At 31.9% G+C, this 15,042-nt stretch overlaps 1 protein-coding gene across 1 annotated transcript in view; it reads right to left on the bottom strand.

Annotated features, from left to right (window-relative positions):
• The window catches only part of LOC129222414 (cell adhesion molecule Dscam2-like), a 395,853-nt gene that overhangs the window by 95,036 nt on the left and 285,775 nt on the right, over window positions 1-15,042 (bottom strand). The window contains exon 7 of the mRNA XM_054856925.1: window positions 8,166-8,435. Coding sequence (XP_054712900.1) covers window positions 8,166-8,435 — 270 coding nt within the window. The remainder of the gene's footprint in view (window positions 1-8,165; window positions 8,436-15,042) is intronic.

The following is a 15,042-nucleotide window of genomic DNA, read 5'->3' as shown; positions in this document are numbered from 1 at the left end:
CCATGGCACAAACCAACTTTAAGCCAAATGTGATGAAAATTGACCGAACGTTTAACGAACATTGAAAATTGACCGTGATTATTTGATGAAAATTGACCGTGCCTTTTTCTATTACTCACGTAATAGACAACACAGTTTCAGCTTTATTATTAGTGTAAGGAATTATATTTAGAAACCCTGCATGTTCTGGTTTGCAAAGGTACGCATTACGTTTGCATACGGATTTTTATTTTGCCATGCATGATCATTAAATTCAGTAACAAAACACATATTCAGCACCATTATATAACTTTAATAATAAATTCATTTTTGAAAAAAAACTTTTATAATTACATAAAATATGAAATAACATTCTCCGCCAACAGTAGGCGAGAAAATCAACATTCACGTTCCATCAAAACATTTAAACTTTTCAATCGAGTTCCGTATAGAGTTGCCATTCCAAAAAGCAATAAATAACGCAGACGACAAAGAATGAAAAATGAAAAAACAAACATAAATGAATTCAGATAGTATTTAATTGATAGATAATAGATGTAAAGCAATGCAGACTGTAAATTTACAAATCGCAGTAACAAAGAGAATTCAAGATCTAGTATTATAAAAATTACTTTGATAAACACTACCATTTGCTCAAATATTTAGTTCAAACACATGCAATGCCTCTGCAAATAATTTGACTTAGGGATGTAAATTAAAGAACGCGTGCAACAACATGACGTGAACAACTATAAAATAAACAAACAAGGTGTAAACGAAAATTAGATGAAAAGCTAAGAAAAGCAAACTAATAGACAAACTGTTTAGAAAACTCCAAATAAACTTTAATTAGCGAGCAGGAATGCTGAAGACACATTTTCAGAAACCAACGTAACTATTTTTCCAATTATGCGAATAAAACATTCCCAATTCATTTATCTCGTTTGCGCAGAGCCTTTAATCACGAAGTTTTATCAAAGTGGAAAATCAACGAGGCTCTTATCTCAAGTCAAGTCCGACTCTTAGAAGCAATTAGCTTCGAATGTGGCCATCAGCATTTTCGACGACGTTTCCTGTCCTCTTAGGGTTGACAAAAGCAATGAAAAGAACGAATTGGGAACAGTTTTATCGGAAACGAAAAATGAAAGGCATTTGTCACTGTAATGAAAAGATGATTAAAACTGTGAGGAAATTTTGAGTGCTGTTAAAATTCGTGCATTCCAGGAACGGAACTTGAGGAATTTGGGATCTATTATGTTACTTTGGGGATGTATGACAACGAATGGAGGTTCCGTTGCTATGGCGACGGAAGTTAGAATGTTTTATGCATTTGGGGATAAATATTCAATTCCTTCTTGGCATGCAATTTGTTAAAAAAAACTATTAATTCTGGAAAAAATCTTATGGACAAGTTAAAATTAAATGTGCTAGAAGAACGTTATTTTCTTATTGAATTCCTTTTGTTCTAGAGAATAATATTGGTGTCGCGTTTTAGTATATTTATAGTTTAGACATCATCAGCAAATACTTTTATGAATTTATTCCTCTAATAAACTTGTGACTGTTTTAGTCCACGTGTATATTTATTTTCCGAACCCTATGAGTAACTTAAGAATGATCTTTATCTTTACTAATAATAAAGCTGAAAGTCTGTCAGGGTCTCTGTGACACGCATAGCGGCTAGACCGTTCGGCCGATTTTCATGAAATTTGGTACAAAGTTAGTTTGTAGCATGGGGGTGTGCACCTCGAAGCGATTTTTTCAAAAATTCAAAGTGGTTCTTTTTTTATTCCAATTTTAAGAACAAAATTCTCATAAGATGGACGAGTATATTACGAAATTATCATTACGTGAAACCGTAACCAAGCCAATTGGCGAGAAAATTCACCATACATTATATGTAAATGTACAGGCGAACCAAAAGACCTTTTAATTTTCTATTACGGGCAAAGCCGTGCGGGTGCCACTAGTAAGTTAATAAATGCGTACCTGTGAGCAACTAAAAGGAAAATGAATATAGCTTACAAATAATGAAAACGAATGCTTATTGAAACTTTACAAACAGCAACAAATATTTGCTGAATAACAAAAGTGACCGATATTTTATTAAAACAAAGTCTTTTTACTTTAAAATATAGTTATGTAATGTACATATAATTTTTTTAAACATTTAAAGTTTATTTACGAAAAAAATGAAAAATTCTCTTGAAAACTACATTCTCGATTTGAAAAAAAAAAAAAAAAGTATTCTTAAATGCAGTCGGAAAACAGAACCAATATCGTTCCAGCACTACTTACTGATAGCCACAAATACTGCCGCTGGCAGATAACGCGAAGTAACTGTAAAGTTTTCATGTTTATACATTTTTGTCATCTATTATACGTTGGCTTCCGATGAAAAAATTGTTAGTTTTGAACCCGCATTTCTTCAATTATCTCTTTAGCTCATTTCAGCATATACTGACGTTTACCGGCTCACGTGAGTATACTTTTTGAACTAAAAAAAAAAAAAAACGAAAATGTTTATGTAAGAACCACAAAAAAACAAATGTTTTATTTTTATTTAGTTATATAAATAAAAACATTTTATTAAAATGCAAAACACGTTGAACGCGTAACTGTATACTTTTACTTACTTTGTATAGTTACGCGTTCTACTTTTTATTTCTTTGTTCTTTAAAAATGACACAAATGGAGACTTGAACATTTCTTTAACGCTAAATGGAGCACAAAAAAATTCCACAATTTCGAGTCATTTTAACATTTTAACTCTTTCGCGTCTAAATGACTCGATGAGCACTTTTAAAAGTGTGTGACAAGAAAGCTCTCGAATAAAAGAAGGAAGCCGGTTGGAATAAAAGGAAACATGGGGTAATGGGAAAAAAACTATATTGCCACTCTAATGTTTTTCCTTTTTTTTAAACTAAACTGCTGGTGGGCGATTAATAGCCAACGTGTGAAACAAATTCAAAGACTAAAAGAGATTAAAATACGTCTGTGTGCCCCCAAACAACTATGCAGGAATCATTATTTTTGATGGTGTCGCCGCTGTTAATGATTTTTTTTAAATTTAAGATTTGTGATTTGTTCCTCTTTGACAGGTCTACAAAAGGCAAGTAATGGCTTTGACTAGTTTTAATTGTCATGTGGAAGGTAATTAAAACTATTTATTTCTAAATTTTCTGCTTCCTAGCTATTTTTGACGAACACTTTAGGTGTTTTCATTAACTCCATTAATACTGTATTTTAGGGTAAATAGAAATTAATTTTTCTGAAGGTTTTTTCTTTTAAACGATTTTAGATTACATTTAGTGAATTTAGTGGGTTACAGGCAACCTACGGGGCACATGTTTAGTATAGTTGATGTGGGAACTTCAGCAGCTTCTAAACTAATTAGTGTTTGCTACATAGTCTTTGGGGTAACAGAAAATACGATTTCATTCGCTAACAACCAGTCACAAAATTAAATGTTTCAAGTCTAGTAACTCTCAAAGAGGTAGTCCTGGACACAATGTACAAAACTTGATGTCTACATTAATCCAAACGAGGGAGGAATCTAAAGTTGAAACATTGAAATTATGTTTCACTTCACTCCAACTGATACAACGATAAAAATTGTGTGTTTGAAATACAAGTATATGCCATAATTGCATATGTTATACTAAAACAGATAAGTTAGAAGCGAAAAAACGTACGAAATATACATCTTCGGTATATATTTTTTTCTTTTTCTTCCTTTTTACTTCCTTTTACAAAAAAGGAAGTATTGTATTCGCGAAAAAAATTCACTCAAAAATCGGCCTTAATTTCCATTTTTCTCCTCCATGAATGAATGTTGAGTTTTTTTTTCGACCCGACCACACGTGGATATATGCCTAAAAACGTACAGACACCAGAAATATCCATTTTGACGACCCCCGAGTTAATTACAACGAATTTTCTCGTGACGTCCGTATGTACGTATGTATGTGCGTATGTGTGTATGTGTATATGTGTGTATGTATTTCGCATAACTCAAAAACAGGATGTCCTAAAAAGTTGAAATTTGGTACGTGGACTCCTAGTGTTGTCTAGTTGTGCACCTTCAATTTTGGTTGAATTCGGATGTTCTAAGGGGGTATTTTGCCCCTTTTTGGGGGGGGGGAAATCATTGTTAATTTCGATATAAACTCAAGTTGTGTTAAAATTTGTCGGACACTTGGTGATACATCACCAGTCTTTTGGTCGCCAAGTTTTGTTGCCAACTTGGCGACAAATTTGGAGATTTTTAAATTTATTTTTTAAATTATGTTTTAGTTTGGCCACTATTGGTGATATTTAGAGAGTAAATAATTGAATCACATTAAAATTGCCAATAATGGAGAAATGACATTAAATTGGAGTAAAAGGAAGTCATGTGATGCACACATCAGCTCGTTTTAAGCGATGAAGTAGTCTCTTATCGGACCATAAAAGAAAACCTCACCAGGTGCTTGAACTTAAATTTTGAAACTCAATGAATTCTTAATTCATTTCAGTTTAAGCAAGTTCCTGCAATTGCAAGCCCAGATTTCAAGATTCGCCGAATGAGCGCAAATCTTTCCTCTTCATCTCCAACAGTAATTGAAACTAAGAACACTTGAGACAACAGCGAGCCATGAAGTATTTAAGAGCATCAATTTAACATTTGCCTTTTGGCGGCCAATCATAATTACCTCTTGTGTCATTATTAGAAAATTCATCTACGCTTGATGACAAACCCAGCTGACGCATATTTAATTTCATTAAAGTTCACTTCTCTCCTCTTATGCACGTTTCTCGTCCATAATAAACATACGATTGTCGTTAAGCTGCATCTTAAAGTGCAAAAATTAATATTGACGAATTTTGCCTCTATTTTGGAAACCAATAAAGATTTAATGATGGAGTATTGCCTCTTGCCACGTATAAGCCATTCTGCTGAAAATGTTTTAGGAGGTTGTTTTTAACCAAAGAATTAGCTACATGACTTTAGGATGCTTTTAAAAAAAATCATTAAATGATTGATTGCGTTAAGCAGCCAAGGATTTTAATCACGATGTAATTCCATACCAACTCTATGTTTTGGATGTTCCTCCTTTCCTTTATGTTTAAAGTTTCATTCATGCAAAACGGTATGCTTTTAATGGCATGATTTGTAATAGTTTTCTTTTTTACTTCCTTTTACAAAAAAGGAAGTATTCGCGAAAAAAATTTCACTCAAAAATCGGCCTTAATTTCCATTTTGCTTATCCCCAAATGAATGTTGAGTTTTTTTTTTTCAACCCGATCACACGTGGATATGTGCCTAAGAACGTACAGACAACCGAAATATCCATTTTGACGATCCCCGAGTTAATTACAACGAGTTTTCTCGTGACGTCTGTATGTCGTATGTATGAGCGTATGTGTGTATGTATCTCGCATAACTCAAAAACGGTATGGCCTAGAAAGTTGAAATTTGGTACATAGACTCCTAGTGGAACCTAGTTGTGCACTTTTCCTTTTGGTTGCATTCGGATGTTCCAAAGGGGGTCTTTTGTCCCTTTTTGGGAGGAAATCATTGTTAAGTTCGATGTAAACTCAAGTTGTGATATAATTTGGCGAACACTTGGCGATATATCGCCAGTTTTTTAGTCGCCAATTTGGCGACAAATTTGGCGATTTTTTTTTTAATTTGGTTCAATTTGGCCTTTGTTGGTGATATTTAGAGAGTAAACTATTGAATCACATTAAAATTGCCAACAATGTGGAAATTTTATTAAATTGGAGTAAAAGGAATTCATATGATGCACAGCTCGTTTTTTCCGGCATGGGAGCAGGAGGGTTTTTTTTTTTTTTTCGTTTTTAATTCATTTGGTTTAGAGAAAAGTAGTGGTCTGCCAAGCGCTGGCGTGTATAAATCATCGTTTTCCTATAGGTTAAATATTTTTATTCATTCATTATTTACCGGTAACTAATTCATTTTATCAACACAGTTGAGTTTTGCATATGAAGACTACACAAATCTCGCTTTCAGTTTAGATATCCGTTTAAGTAAAAAAAGAGAAAACATATTACAATGTTAAATTCATAACAAAAAGGATATTAAAAAATTAGAATCCTTGGAAAAGGCATCTTAAAATCATCGCTTAAAATTGCACGGATAAAAATAAAGGATGTTAGTTAAAAGATGTTCGCTTAAGACAGCATTATTCTTATGTTTTAATATTTCTTTGCAGAACCTTCTTTTCAATATAGAAAAATTAAAAAAATAAATAAAAATTAATTTGAATTTTGACATCTGGAATTCAAATTATGTTTTTCGCAATCACGAGTGTCTGTGTGTGTGTAGGTAAGTTTGTATAGGTGTGTAAGTGTGTGTGTGTGTGTGTGTGTGTGTAGGAGTGTGTGTGAGTTTGTGTGTGTGTAGGTAAGTGTGTATAGGTGCGTGTATGCGTGTGCGTGTAGGGTATGGACGCAACATGGAGACGGATTTCGCTAGAGGAGCAGCATCGGGAGGAGCCGTTCGACGGTGGTGCGGCAGAGGGAGGCGGGGGGGGGGAATAAAATCATAGGAATTCAAAACTGTCAAGTGAGAACAATAAGCAACCGTGATTGCTCAAAAAAAAGCAAATAAATAAATAAATACACGTATTTAACATAGGTAGGGAAAACTTACTCCGATGTAGGGTAGTTTAACAAGTGCGATATATATTTCTCTTCTTTTAATAAATGCTTTTGACAAAAGTTTTTGTCAAAACATCATTTTAAAAATATTGTTAACTAACTGGTACTAGCACCGGTACGGTTGTGCCCGTGCTATAAGGTTAAAAACAGCTCTTTAAGCGTATGTAAATTTGTATGTTACGGAAATTTACAGAATCCAACGTTCAAAAGAGTTTCTCCTTTTATACTAGGCAATCTGGCGAAAGCACGGTTTTTTATTTCAGGCCGTTTGCAGACTGTCAGTTTTTATACTTTGTAGTCAACGAATACGTGAGGGAAAAAAATGTACTTTATCTGTGTGAATACAAATTCTTATGCGGTATAATTTCAAAAGAAATGACCTCAGTTATTTATATGTAAGCAAATATTTGTTATTGTTTTAAACCATCGCTGTTTAGTACTCTATTGTGTATCGTTCAAACAAAAGGAATTTGAACATATTTTAAGGGGAAAAAAACCCATAATACTTATATCCCGTTTTTATTGCAATGAGCCATTTTTATTATCTTGTATTAAGATTCTTTTTAACACTAAAACTGAGAGCAAAACTATTGTTTTCTGCTTCGTTTTATGCACTTTTATTATGCTACAGCAGAGTCCAAAGATTTATTTTTGTTAAGGGGTTACAGTACCTCAAAAATGATGAACTACCAAAAAAATTTTTATCGCTTATTTCAAAACTAAAAACTATTCTGAACACATGGAAAAAGTTTCATTGCTTTAGTTCAAATATTAAAAAAGTTACGCGTGGTTTTAGGCCATGCTTGCTACGTGTTCTTATGCAAAAGAAAAACTTTAAGCTGCTTTTTCTCGATGATGGTATTTTTGTGTTTTCATGTCATTAGAATCCCTAAGGATTTTTTTCTATTAAAGATACTGCTTTAAAGTAATACTTTTTGCAATTGGGATAGCATATTTGACAAAACTGTGCACTGGATAAGTATTTTATAAATTACTCAAATGTTTAGAGCATGTTAAACCTTTAAAAAGCATTTTTTTTTAACTTTGATTTTTTACATAATTAATTACAGAAAATTTTCTAATAAACTCATAAGCAAATGAATGCACAGATTTTTAGAGATGATTATAGTGATCGTTTAGCAAAAAAAAAATAAAATAAATAAATAAATAAATAAATAAATAGTGCAAAAATAAAAAAGCCTTAAAAATTTCAAAAAATTGAAATTTTCTTCAATTTTTTTTTTTAATTTTTAAAAAATGTAGATAATAGTTTTAAATTTTGAAAATAAATTAGTGATTAAGAAATAAGTATGCATGTTATGGTTTCAAAGAAATATAAAATTTACTTTAATTAAAAAAAATGTTTGAAAGGTACTGTGGTCCTTTAATATATGGCTAATTCTTGTTTGTGGCTATTGTACTTACAAATTGTAAGCTGTTGCTTTAACAAATTTGTATTTTTAGAAATCTCTTTATACAAATTAAAAATCTTTATCTCAAGTAATTAATAAACTGATTACCTCCTAAACTAAGCTCTACAGCTGACTGAGCTGTTTCCTGGTCATTATACGCTATACACTGGTACATTCCACGGTCTTCTCTTTGCACTGGATCAATCCTGATGACGTCACGAGAGATCTGACTGACTCTTCCATCCAGTGACAAGACATCGACGTCCTTTCTCCAATGCACTCCATGAATGGGGTGTCCAGAAACCGAACAGTTGATGACCCATGAACGACCGACATGAATTTTCTGCACAACTGGGGACATGGATGTTGACAAAGGAGCTGTATAGAAAAGAAAAAAAAATAAAGAAAAAAATTAATTTGAATTTTGACATCTTGAATTCAAATTATGTTACTCGCAATCACGAGTGTGTGTATGAAGTGTGTGTGTTTGTGTGTCTGGGATATGTGTGTTGTGTGTAGGGGTATGTGTATGTGTGTGTTGGCATGTGTGTTTGTGTCTGTATGCAGGCATAAGTGTGTGAGTAGTTGTGTGTAAGAATGTGTGTGTATGTGGCGGGGGGGGGGGGTATGCGTGTGAGTGTGTAGGCATATGTGTTTGTGTCTGTGTGCAGGCATGAATGTGTGGGTAGTTGTTTGTATGTGTGTGTGTGTTCATGTGTAGGTGTCTGTATGTATTTGTGTGTGTATGTGTGTATAGGTGTATGTGTTTGTGTGTATATGTGTGTGCGTGCGTTTGTGTGTGTAGGTGTATGTGTGTGTAGATGTATGTGTGTGTATGTGTTTGTGTGTATATGTGTGTGCGTGTGTGTGGGTAGGTGTATGTGTGTGTATGTGTTTGTGTGTATATGTGTGTGCGTGCGCGTGTGTGTGTAGGTGTATGTGTGTATATGTTTGTGTGTATATGTGTGTGCGTGTGTGTACTTGTGTATGTATGCGCGTGTGTGTAGGATATGGACGCAACCTGGAGACGGCTTTCGCTATAGGAGCAGCATCGTGTGGACCCGGTCGACGGTGATGGTGCAGAGGGTGGCGGTGAGAAAATAAAATCAAAGGACTTCAAAACAGTCAAGTGAGAACAATAAGCAATCGTGATTGCTCAAAAAAACCTATTGATTATGAAAGAAAACTAATTTTCAATGAAAATAACTGAACCGCTTTATGCTTCTATCTTAATACTTCATTTAATATCTGAAACTAAATGGACCACACAGATGTTTAGCATTAAAAAAAAGGAGAAAAATAATACGCATAAGCATGTACTCATAATTATTTTACGAGTACCACACGTTAAATAGATATCCCTATAGTTTCTGAACACAGATTTGAAAAACGTTTTAAAAAACAATCATGCAAGACTATTTTCTAAGTATTAAAAAACACGTACATTTGTACTACCAATGGTTAGAATAAACTCAACATTTGTTAAAAAGTATTCAGTATGTTTTACTTCAGTTTTACATTTAAATACCGGTGCATTGTCAGTAATTCTTGACATGTTACCCATAATTTATCCCATATAACTGCAAGATATCAAAGTTGAGAGTCAAAATATATTTCAATTTAATGTTAGTTTACATAATTTTTTTAGCGTTACGCACACAAGAAGGAAAAGTTGAAATCATTTCCATGCTTTAGAAGAGTTGGTTGTTCTTACAAAGTTAATTTTGTTCTAGGAATTAGCTGAATCAGCTCAACATCCTCATTTTTATGATACATAATAATTTAAAATGGTTCATTTTTGTGAGATCATCAGACGTTCAAAATTTCTAATGATTAGTTTTGAAGTTGCAAATAATCTAAACAATCTGGGTAACATGGATAATAAGCAGAACAAATCCGTCAATGCTTTATTTTTTACTGCAAACCATGTTTCGTAACAAAATTACATATGATTGTTTAAAAGACATTTAAAAAAATACAAACATATTTTTGCCATCATTTCTTTGCAAAGAATTGTCTTCTGTTTCAAACACGAGAGGAGGTTGAACAGAACTAGATTACTCAAATAGATCAAAATAAATAGCGAATGTGTGACGTACTCATAGTTACGTTCTGACTATCCTAATTTAAAATTAGTATTTGTAAGAGCATAAGATTTGTAAATAAAATTAAATATTAACTCAAAGACTTTCCTTACCCACTTAAAAATTGTGAAGTTTATTTTGGTTTCTGCTATTCCTCATAACCGTTTTGTTATTTCTTAAGGGGTCAAAGTACCTCAAAAACGACGAAACAATCAAAAAAAAAATTTTTATTGCTTATTTCAAAACTGTTCTGAACACAGGGAAAAAGTTTCAGTGCTTTAGTTCAAATATTTAAAAAGTTATGAGTGTTTTTAGGCTATGCTCGCCATGTGTTCTTATGCAAAAGAAAAACTTTAAACTGCTTTTAATCAATGATAGTATTTTTGTATTTTCATGTTATTAAAATCCCTAAAGATTTTTTTTCATATTAAAGATACAGCTTTATGTAATACTTTTCGCAACTGGGATAACATATTTGAAAAAACTGTGCATTGGATAAGCATTTTATGAATTACTCAAATGTTTAGAGCATGTTAAACCTTTAAAAACCAATTAAAAAAAAAACTTTGCTTTTTTACATAATTAATCACAGAAAATTTTCTAATAACCTCATAAGCAAATGTATGCACAGATTTTTAGAGATGATTATAGTGATCATTGATTTCAAAAAATTGAAATTTTCTTCAATTTTTTGAATTTTTAAAAAAAGTAGGCAATATTTTTAAATTTTGAAAATGAATTATTGATTAAGAAATAAGTATGCATGTTATGGTTTCAAAGAAATATGAAATTTACTTAAATTAAAAAAAAATTGTTTAAAGACAGTGTGACCCCTTAAATTACTAACAAATCGCTGCCAAGGTATGATGGGTTAAAATTTTTTCTACATTTGAAAGAAGCCATTGCCTGTTTGGTGATATTTTGATAGGTAAAATTTTAACCCTAACTCCATTTTATTAATCCTAAACTCCAGTAGATAGCGTTACTTATTGACCACTTTTTCGTTTCTTCATTTCCTTGAAGTAACAGTCTTACTAGTTAAAATATTAGGTTAACGGATCCAGTTCAGCCTCGTCAAAATAAAGCATTTCCCTACATGTCGAAAATTACCAAGCAATATTATCAAATCATAATGCTATGGTCGAAGTTTCACAGTTGATGACGTCAGAGTGTTATTCGATCAGTGACACGTTTCTTTAATGCACTAATATATATATATATATATATATATATATATATATATATATATATATATATATATATATATATATATATATATATATATATATATATATATATATATATATATATATATATATATATATATATATATATACAGCAGGCTCTCTGTTTAACGACTTTCAAGGGACCACAAAAAATCGTCCTTAAGTAGAAAGCGTCCTTAAATAGAATGCTTTTAACACTATAGTGGACCATCTGGGACCGTGAAAAACCGTCGTTAAATCGAGCGTCGTTAAACAGAGAGCCAACTGTATATAAATATATATATATATATATATATATATATATATATATATATATATATATATATATATATATATATATATATATATATATATATATATATATATATATATATATATATATATATGAGGATATTTATGTCCTTTTCAAAAAAAACCGACATTTTTTTAATGATATTAAAATTTAGTAAAATACGATTAAAATAATCTCAGAAAAAGAAAAAATGATGTCACGTAAAAATTTAAGCTTTTCTACGCACAAATTAGTAAGACAAAAAATAAACTCAATAAAGGACAAAAAACTAGGCAAATTATATAAAAAAAAATAATGCGAAATATTTTGACGGAAAAAGTCTGACATTCGGCCTCACGTACTTTAATTAAAATTGTCTAATTAGGAAGAATTCTTCAAAAGATATTTTCATTAGCTCTTTTCTTTTAATCAGATTTTGGGAAAATCAAGTTCATACCAAAAGAAGTTTAATTGCATTCAATTATGCTAAATTGATTCCACACTTTAATCAGAAAATTTAATATATGAAAGTCCACAAAGCCAGTATTTGATCATCTTTATGAGTTTTAAGATTTGAAAAAATGAAAATGGTCGTGAAACTTAGGATTTTGCTATAATAATATATTTCTTCTATGAATTTTATTAAAACTGATCTGTCATTATAAGGAATGCCTGTAGGCAAAATTCAATCTTAGGGGGACATAAATCATTTTGCGTTTCATAAATGATAGTCAAAATAAAAATTTCCTGATATAAGAAACAATTTCAGCGACATTTGTTAGTGCATTTAGCTCTTAAACATAAATAAGTTAAATTACATCATATTTTGAACCATCAGCGAAAGTTAAAGAGGTAATGGAATATGAATAAACACAATGTGAAATTTGAGTACAGTTTGTTCGTATTCACAACTGACTACCAAATTTTAAAAAACCAAAGTTCAACGAAATACATTGAGTTTTTGGTTGGCTTAGGTTATTCTAACGATCAAAGCAGCCATGATTGCTTCAGTCTGTTCCAAACAAAGACTTGTAGTTAATTTCAGTAACTGAAAACAGCACTTTATTTGCCATGCAACATTTCACTTAAAAGGGGCAACATACCTTTATTTTTATATAATTATCAGCAGCAATATCAGTGATAAATAATTAAGTTTTGTATACATTTCAAAAAGGGATGCAATAATTACTGCAAATGTTTTTCAAACAGAACTGTTTTTCATACTAAGGACTGCACGAAATATTGACTACATCAGACAATCTATTTTGAGACTTTACCGATGTTAAAACGTGGAATTCTGCAAATTATGATTATTTTTTATGACTTTTGACGTTTCAGTTTACACACATGAGCTTAAAATTTTCTTCTACTGTAGATTTCGCTCGTATTTTCATAAAAATAGCTTTCTTTGTTTTTTGTCTTTCAAAATTATGGTTAACTGTCTCAACACAAAATTCACACCGCTCCATGTCTCCAAATGTCCTGCAGTCGCTGCATGCCTCTACCTCTTACATTACCTAACACAAGAAGAACCACAATTTGTGATTCCCTTTCAAGATACGACATCAAAAACAATAATACTTAAAAAGAAAAAAAAAGACTTCCGTTGCATCTCAGATGTAATGGTTACATAAAAGAAGAGTATGTATCGTGGTTGACTGCATCATTTAAGATTAAAAAGTAGATCTTCAACAAATTTTAAAGAAACGGAGAAAAAAATTAAACATTGAATCTATGAATAAATAATTAGCAATAATTTATCTCTAAAGTAGCCGCTTTCTTCAAACTCTTTCTCCCAATCTTCTCATTTTCAGAAGTGACTTGATTTTTTCCCCCCAAAATGTCTGAAAATAAAGTCGATATTTTACTTACTAAACAGCAAATATTGCGCGGTTCTATTTCAAATAATCACATTTCAGAAGAACAGGTTGATAACAAAAGATAAACAGACTGTAATACGAGAAGGAATGCGTAAGGTGGTTATTACTTTGGCACTAAATTTATTTTCCGACATTTACCTTTCATTATTTTTTCTCAAGTCATCCTTCACACACGTCAACTTGGTTAAATCGGTAATGGGTCAAAACTTCGCGGCCGAAACTTCGCCGGACAATACTTCGCGGCCAAAACTTCGCGTGGACAAAAACTTCGCATGGACAAAACTTCGCATGGACAAAACTTCGCGTGGACAAAACTTCGCGTGGGACAAAACTTCGCGTGGACAAAACTTCGCGTGGACAAAACTTCGCGTGGACAAAAACTTCGCGTGAACAAAATTTCGTGTGGACAAAACTTCGCGCGGACAAAACTTCCCGCGGTAAAAACTTCGCGTGGACAAAACTTCGCGCAGTCAACTTCGCTGATTCATAACTTAGTGACTTCGCCTATCCAGAACTTCGCGTGGGTAGAACTTCGCGCATTCATAACAATGAACTTCAATAACATATCATATAAACTTCGCTAAAAAGTAAAAACGTATCTTTTCTTTTTTTTTTTGGGGGGGGGGGGGGTCGTTTAATGATTTAAAGTAACGCATTAGACACACTCTGTATAAAGACATTTATTTTTCATAATGAATTACTTGGTTGCAAGTTTATTGTGTAAATCCTAAATGAATTTAAGTATAGCAAGTTAATGAAGTACTAAATTGATACAGATTTGAAGTTTAAATAAATATTAATTTATCACTTCTTTGAAAACGAGGAATTGGTTTTATAATAACAATTTAATGTTCTACAGCTAACTAACTGAAAAATTTTTGATGATTGAAAAATTTTGCATTTAATTTTAATTCTTTTCATCATTTATTCCTAATTCTATTTTAAAGCTAGTTTTTCAAAACTGTTCAGTAAAATTCAGAAGCGACTCCTCCCCCCGTCTCCATCCAATTTGCTTTCCGCATTGTTTCTCACAATTCGTTCGCCTCTACATTCAAGCGAGAATTTTAATGATTACTTATTACTTTGGATAGTATGCTTATACGTAAAATTATATGCGCACATTTTAAACGAAACATTTAACTTGTTAATTAAAGCTGTGAACATTTGAAAATAAAATAAAATATTTTTATTTATTTATTTATTTAGTTTTTTTTCGGAATCGGAAGAAGAATTTATATTTGCTCAAGCAGTTATATTTATTTATTTATTTACTTTAAGTTTATAGCCGAGCACGGCCGTAGTACAAGTCAATTTCAGTTAATTATCAATGAAGTTAACTAATTAATGAATTAAAAAAAAAAAAACTTGTCCACCGCGTAGTTTTGTCCATGAAAAGTTTTGACCGTGCGAAGTTTTGTCCACGCGAAGTTTTGTCCATGCGACGTTTTGTCCACAAAGTTTTGTCCGGCGAAGTTTTGACTCCAAACGAGTTAAATCAACTTTCGAACGGGCGGCTATCCAGAT

The sequence above is a fragment of the Uloborus diversus genome, chromosome 5 (assembly GCF_026930045.1).
Source record: "Uloborus diversus isolate 005 chromosome 5, Udiv.v.3.1, whole genome shotgun sequence".
In the NCBI taxonomy this organism is placed as follows: domain Eukaryota; kingdom Metazoa; phylum Arthropoda; class Arachnida; order Araneae; family Uloboridae; genus Uloborus; species Uloborus diversus.
The sequence above is the reverse complement of the archived record's forward strand: the minus strand, read 5'-3'. Positions and strand labels throughout refer to the sequence as shown.